Source organism: Belonocnema kinseyi, chromosome 1 (assembly GCF_010883055.1).
Source record: "Belonocnema kinseyi isolate 2016_QV_RU_SX_M_011 chromosome 1, B_treatae_v1, whole genome shotgun sequence".
Lineage (NCBI taxonomy): Eukaryota > Metazoa > Arthropoda > Insecta > Hymenoptera > Cynipidae > Belonocnema > Belonocnema kinseyi.
The window spans coordinates 85,442,676-85,450,711 of NC_046657.1; the positions used below are offsets into that span (position 1 = coordinate 85,442,676).

The following is an 8,036-nucleotide window of genomic DNA, read 5'->3' on the forward strand; positions in this document are numbered from 1 at the left end:
AATCGACATTTTTTTCGATGTTTGCATTAAAATAAAAATTAAATAAACAAAAAAATAAAAAATCTACTCTCACCATTTTCTGAAAAATTTATTTCTGAATTTAAAAAAAAAAAATTCTAAAATCGGTGCATAATTGCGTTCTAAATGTCATTTTGAACCTCGTTTTCCGATTTTACCCCACTGTGCGGCCCTGCCGTCACATGAAATGCTGATTTCGAATTTAAATATCGTACATCACTCGTATGGTTAGACAGGTCTTTATGGGGAGATCAATGTTCGCAGGACGAGTTGTAAAATCATGGCAAAACGACATAGTCCCCGTAGTCTGCCCTATCTAAAGAACAATGGATTGGTGGAAAAAAAAATGAAGAAAGTTAAACAAAAGGGAGAATATATATAGTTTGATTAATACCGATTTTAAAGAGAAAGTGTACTTGTAAAATTGGTTAAAACTGTTAAATTATATTGTTTTTTATGCCTTATGACACTATAAAATTGTATGGGTAAAAAAAGTTCAGTTTTTCTAGATCTTTTTGGAGAAACACTTTTTTTTCTTCAACTTTTTTTCTTATCTTATGTCATTTTAGCAGAAGAGTTCAATTTTTTTCCAAATAAAGAAATTCTCTTCAAGGTACGACCACGGGACAGACTAACACCGAATACCTTTACATTTACAAGTCAATTATAGGGACAAAATCAAGAAAACAAAACGGTAGGGTTTTTGAGTAAATTGCCCTTGAATATTTTTAGAATAAACACCGACATATTGTTAATTTTTATATATTTTTTGTTTCAATAGTTTTCGAAAGAAGAAGAGAAGTTCTAGAAAAATTAAGCAGAAAAAATACTTCTGTTACCTACAAATAATACCTGTGTTAAATAAAAAATATTACACTCTCTAACAAAATTTTTACCATTTTTGGATAACCCATATTTAAAATTTTTTAAATTAATCACATAAGATTTTAGGGGGGGTGGGAAAGGACGGGGGTCCGAAAAATCTTATAAATTACTTATAAAGGCAGGTAGGTACACAGAATTGCTCAGGTGAGTTTTCGCCTCCTCATTATTATTTTTTAAATACATAATTACTCTGTAAAACTCTTCGCCTGTGGTACTTGCTAGAGAGATTGATCAGCGACCTGGGTCGGAGCAATGTTGTGGATGGAATTCGTGGAAATTCCTTAAAATCTCTAAGAATTTATTAAGATCTTTGAAACTCCGTGAAATATTTCAAAATATTACAAAATTCATTAAAATCTTGAAAATCCAAGAGAATCTTTCCGAATTTCTTAAAATCACTTAAAATACTTTGAAATATTTTTAAAAATATTTAAATTTCCCTAAATTCCTTGTTATCCTTGATATTATTCGGAAATCGGTTAGAATTCCGTTACATTTTTTTAAATCTTGCAAAATCCTTTAAAACCCGTGGAGATCGTACTTTTGGAACCCTGTGAAATTATCGAAAGCCCGGTAAAAATCTTAAAATTCTTTAACAGCCTTTTAAACCCTCTGCAATCTTTTCAAATCTTTAAAAATCCCTTGAAATACTTGGAAATTTAATAAAATCCTTGAAATCCTATGATATAACTTAAAATGCCTTAAAATACCTTGATATCTCTTAAAATATTAAAAATCGCTTAGAATCTCATGAGATTTAATTTAATTTAGTTACCAAAATTCGCTAGAAATCTCTTCAAATATTTGGAACCCCTGAGAATCCTTTGAAATCTAATTTATTTTTATGTAATTTAATTTTCGAAGTTCTCTCTAAATCCCTTGCCATTTTTTAAATCTCTTGAAGTATTTTTGAATCCCTTGAAAATTTTGCAATCTCTTGAAATCTTTTTGAATCCCTTGCAATTTTTGTAATCTCTTAAAATAATTTTGAACCCCTTAAAATTGCTTAAAAATAAAAAAAAAATGAAATGAGGGGCCGTACTTAAATTACGTAACGGATTATAGGCACTCTCTAAGACGCCCCCCCCCCCTCCCCCGCCTGTAATTGACCGTAACACAATATTTCTTTGTCTCCTCCCCTTCCCTATTAAGGTGCATCATTTTTAGTTTCCAGAAAAGTTTTGCTGGTTATTGCTAGTAGAAATATTATTATTATACCACTAAGCCATTTACGTTTCGGGGTAGGCGCGACTCACTCGATAAGGAGGGTTGTAATGAGAAGGGGGATACGATATTCATTTTCAAAATTTCATGATTTCTCCTTGACTAATTTTTCATTTTAATTATTTCATTTATAAACGGAATAAAACATTATTGCAGATACAGATTGAAAAGTTTCAAATGCAATAATTTATTTTAGACAAAAAAATGTCTTTTCTACTATAAAAGATGACTTTTTAAAAAAATACTTGAATTTTTAACAAAACAGAACATAACCACAAAGACAAATGTTCGCCATAAAAAGTGTTTACTAAAGAAAGAAAGAAAAATTTATCTAAGTTGGTGAATCTTCGAATCACCAGACGAATTTCCTCTAAGAAAATTGACTTTTCAAACAAAAAATATGACTTTTCAACATACAATTAATTTTCCATGAAACTAATGCATTTTTACCTAACCAAAATAAAATTTTTAACAATGAAAATGATTTTTTTACCAAAAAAAGGTGAAATTTGAACTAAAAAAAACTCAACCTTAAAAAATGGGAAAAGTTCAATTTTCAAATAAAACATTAATTGAAAACGAAAAAAGACTTTTTTACTAAACAGTTAAATATTCAACCAAAGACATAAGCTTTCAATGAAAAAAATACATGTTTAAAGTTTTGCCTAACTTTTATCCAAGTGGTTGAATTGGCAATTAAAAAAGATGAATTTTTAACAAAATAGTTGACCTTTAACGATAGAGATGAATTTTCTACCAAAAATATAAATTTCAAGAAAAAAATTATCTATGAGCAAAGTGATTCAACCAAATCTCTAGTATAAATAAAAATATTAGAAGTAATTAATTCCCTTAAAAGGAATTAAATTAATAAATTTAATCAGAAAAGATCAGTTTTTAACAAAAGTGTTGAATTCTCCATGAAATAGTTGCATTTTTATCCAAAAAATAACAAATTTCTCTTAAAACAGATGCATTTTTATTAAAAAGGAAATTTTAAAAAAAATGGTTAAAATTTGTAATCCTGAAAAAATTTTATTTCTATTTTCAGCAGAAAGATATTACATTTGAAAAAAAGTAAATTTTCTACGAAATCGTTAAATTTTCAACAAAAAAGCAAATTTTTCAACCAGAAAGTATGACTTTTCAACAAAATTGTTGAATTTTTAACCGAACAGTTTCATTTTTATCCAAAAAAGATATGTAATTTCTGCTAAGGCAGGTGAATTTTAATATAAAAAAGACAAGCTTTCAATAAAGAGTTGAATTTTTAACAGAACAGTTGCATTTTTATTCAAGAAATATGAAATTTCTTCTAAAGCTGATTCTAAAGCGGGTGCAGTTTTATCCAAGAAAGATGCAATATTTCTACTAAAAAGATGAACTTTTAAATCAAAAAGACAAATTTTTAGAAAAAATATTTTCCACGCAAAAAAGATTTCAGTTTACTTATTAGCAACAAAATATGAATTTTAAACGAAAGGTTAATGTTCTACGAAAAGAGTTGAAATTCTAATCCCAAAAGACGATGGAAATTTAATAGTCCGTCAATGATGGGGTAAAAACCAGACTTTGTCCAATATGTCCGGGCACACTTCTCTCATTAAATCACTTGTTTGCATTATAAAATGCATCCGTGACTGATGATATACCGTGACAAACCCGTGCAAAAACTATTCCAAAAATATTAAAATCCAACTCTAACCAAAAATGCCCTCAACATGTTGGACAGTAACCATCTTAAGCCTGTGACGACATTTTAAATAAACATATAATAAAATCCCTAAAAATCCTTGGTAACCCAATAAAATCCTTTCAATCTTGAAAACTTCCTTAGAATTCTTTAAAATCCCTTGAATACTTGGGAATCAACTGGAATCATTAAAATTTTATTTAAATATTTTCTCACGTTCTATAGAAATCTCTTTAGACCTTTGGAAATCCTACGCAATGCATTGAAATCCATTCATATATTTAAAATATTTTTAATCTTTTCCAATTTAATAAAATTGCTCGAAGCCTTGGACTTTTTTGAAATTCCGTGAAATCCTACGTTAAATAAATAAAGAAATAATTTGTTTGTAGTTTCTCTATTTTTTGCATCAATTCTTTCAATATTTCAACAAGATACGCATTTATATACTTGTCGTCAAATTACCAAACGAATTATTATTTCTGGTTTTTAATATTTATTTTATAAACATCTGTCAAATTCAAGATTTTAACCATTAACAAAAAATATCGATAAATTGATAAATTGATAACGTCGAATTATCGACGAATTATCTTTGAATTATCCACGTTATCAATTTATCGATATTTTTTTGTTAATGGTTAAAATCTTGAATTTGACAGATGCTTATAAAATGAAAATGAAAAAACCAAAAATAATCATTCGTTTGGTAATTTGACGACTAGACTGTTTCTCTCAATGATTTTCTATAATGATTTATAATACTTTGTCGTAAAGGGGGTTTAAAAGGAATTGTAAAGGGATGCAGAGAAAGTGCACACCAGCTTGCAGGTATTCGTGAATCCATCATAGAATTTTAAAATCGAATTTTTTTTAAATGCCTGAACACTCTAGAATATATTAGAATATTCCAGAACTTTTCAGAATTTTTTGGAATTACCTAATCAGAATTCAGCATTCAAGAATAATCTAGAAGCATGTATAGAACATACTAAAATATTTTAGAAGAATACAAAACTTTCTAGAAGCCCTCAAAATATTCTGCAACATTCCAGAAGGTTCTATAAAAATCTAGAAGATTCCAGAACTTTCAATTTGCAAAAAAAAAAACAGAAAATTCTAGAATTCCGAAGAGTTTTCAAGGAAATTCAAAACAGTTAAGTCATTAACAATAGTTGATTTTAAACAAAATATTCTGCATAGCTGCGGAGTAGTGTTTTATCGCCCATATGGCTGCGCAGAATATTTCTATGGCACCTGCGGCTGCGCAGAATATTTCTGTGCCACCTGCGGCTGCGCAGGAGATTTATGTGGCGCCTGGAGCTGCGCAGAAGATTTCTAAAGCACTAATCTCTGCGCAGTATTCTTTTTCAGTACCCTAGTAAGGCTCCGCTTATTTTTTGTTGCAGAAGAGTCATGGACGGTCCAATGTTAAATGGAGACTTCAGCGAAACTACCTATGGTAAAATATACTTTGCATTTTACGAGAGTAATGAGTCACTGCTTATTGAATTAGTGTCCCAATATATAGCAATCGAAGAAAAATCATTAGAATCTATGCTGCATATTGCTATACAACGAAAGGATCTTGCTATCTTCAAACTCCTTTTACAGTATGGTGTTGACGTTAATAAATTATACAGCAGTCAAACTCCTCTGGAATACGCAACTGCGCTTGGACTCCTAGATTTTATAGATCCTCTTCTAGTTTACGATACTAATGCTGTAAACACTGCAATGATCGTTGCTATTGAGAATGAAAATTTGCAAATTATTCAACACCTTTTGAATCGCGGTGCTGATTTGAATTTTACGAGCAAAATTTATGTAAATAGGCGATTGTATGATGGATACACACCCCTTCATCGGGCAGTCAATGTCGGTAACATCGAGATTGTCGATTTACTTTTAAAAAACGGTGCCGATGTGAATTTTAAAGTTAAGCAAGAAGTTAAACGCGAATTGTCCGTGATTAAAAATAGTCAAATTGAATATCACAGCGATGATTGTTACGGACACTACGAAAATGTACATTACGCTTTTAGAAGAAATCTCACGGTATTAGAATTGGCTATCCAACGAAATTTTTTGAGATCGGAGAAAATTCTTGATTTGCTTTTGAAGAAGGGGGCTGCTGTCGATATTGAAAGCGATCAAGTTTTTCCACTTCATCTTGCCGTTATAAAAAATTCTAAGATGTTTGTATTTGATAAGCTCGTTCAAAACGGTGCTAATGTTAATTCCGTGTGCGAACTAGATTATACACCCCTAGAACATGCCCTTGTGACCAATAGAATAAATATAGCTATGTATTTTTTAAAAAAGGGAGGAAGTTTTAATCAAAATAAAAGGTCAACTCCCTTCTTCATAATTTTATTTCCGGTTCTTATTGGAGGGAAGATTGTTTCGCACTTATTATGGAATCGGGCGCTGATATTAACTCAAAAAATCAAAGTGGACAAACGCCACTGCACCTCGAAATTTTGCATTACTCTTTTTTTAATACAGAAAAACTTCAACTTCTTCCAGACTATGGTGCGGATGTAAATCTGCAAGATTTTGAGGGCAACACTCCACTGCACTTGGCAGTGAAAAGAGGAAATGAAAAAAATGTTGAGGTTTTGTTAGAGTATGGTGCTGACCTCTCTACTTTAAATCGCAGTGGGTGTGCGCCTTTTTCTATTTTACATGAAAGGAAAACTGCCAGTAGAGATATTCTTGATTATAGTAAGATTTTCGAAAGAATTGAACAAAACTTTAACAGTTTCGCGCATTATTTTTACGAAAATGGATTTATTTATTCCGTTGAAAAAAGCATTTATGTTGTAATTCGTGAAATAATTTTGAAAGAAGCGACAGGAAAGCAGGGAAATAAACAAGAATTCGATTTTATCAGATGGAATTTAAATATTTTCTACGATGCTTTCCAAAGAGAGTTGGAAAAAATAAAACAGTACCAGATTACCAACGATTTTTCTCTTTATGACATATTAACTAAAAATGTGATTTTCTTAGAAAAATATATGAATAGAGAAGTAATTGAAATATTGGAATCTTTCAATTTTCGAAAACAGTGTCCACTTTATTCGAGTGCCTTGAAATTGCGACTTAGGAAAATTAAGGAGAGGAAAATTTTGTTAGAGTTTTTTAGAAAGCGCTACAAATTTATTTTTCGTCGAATAAATAAAGCAGCGATCACGGAGAAAATCAGTAGCTATCTAAGTTTAGTCGACTTGATAAAATTGTGGAGAATTTTTAAACAACCGGAAGAGTACTTATCGAAATTATTGAATCGACCGCAGGGAATGACAAAACTTGCATCAAGCAACTAATATATAGTTTTAATTTTAACCAATCCCAGTGGAAAAAACATTTTATAACGTAATTGGAACGTCCTAAAAACGTTTTTTGGACGTACAAGTCAAAAGACGTCATTCGAACGTTTTAAAAACTGTCCTAAGTCAGGCCAAATAATGTTCTTAAAACGTTTTATGTTCCAATTACGTATTTGAAACGTCTCTGGAACATTGTATGTTTATGGAACGTTATATGGACTGACTTATGACATTTCTAAGCCGTTCTAAAGATGTTCTTTAACGCTTGTGCCCACTGGGATGTTTCTTCTAAGCATGAATTTTATACTTTGACAATTTCCTTTAAAAAAGATATTGTGTATTTATGTAGTATCCAAAGACATAGGTTTGTAAAGTAATTAAATCCAAAATTGAGATTACCAATCAGAAATGTAGCGTTCCCTTTTCCAATCCTAATTATGCGCGACAAAAAATTATGAAATATAGCATTTCCTGTCCCCATCAAATTTGTGCTCAACAAAAATTAATAAAAAAATAACTAACTACCTTACCCATTATGAAAATTCAAACAATATAGTATTATACCTTGATTCTACCAAATTTAGCTTTAAGGGCATGTGACACAGCTAAATACCTATATTACCGACCACAGTTTTTCAGTTCACTGAATGTTTTTTTTAACTTAACAACTTTTTTTGTAAATAAAGTATCAAGCTGAAACTTTGGGAAATGTAATAGAGTACAATAAAGTACGTTTAGGTACAGCACTTTGGTAGGAACTTCACTGAAAATTATTTCACCTTTTTTCTGAACCTCAACATTTTTTGAACGTTCGAACTTTTTTTATACATAAAATATCGATCTCAAACTTTGAGATATGCAAGAGTCGAAAGAAAACTACG

General features: G+C 30.4%; 1 protein-coding gene across 1 annotated transcript in view; it reads left to right on the top strand.

Annotated features, from left to right (window-relative positions):
• The window catches only part of LOC117178554 (putative ankyrin repeat protein RF_0381), a 22,934-nt gene extending 16,469 nt beyond the window's left edge, over positions 1-6,465 (top strand). Inside the window, exon 3 of the mRNA XM_033369984.1 lies at positions 5,230-6,465. Coding sequence (XP_033225875.1) covers positions 5,230-6,367 — 1,138 coding nt within the window. The 3' untranslated portion in view covers positions 6,368-6,465. The remainder of the gene's footprint in view (positions 1-5,229) is intronic.
• Positions 6,466-8,036: the final 1,571 nt, after the last annotated feature.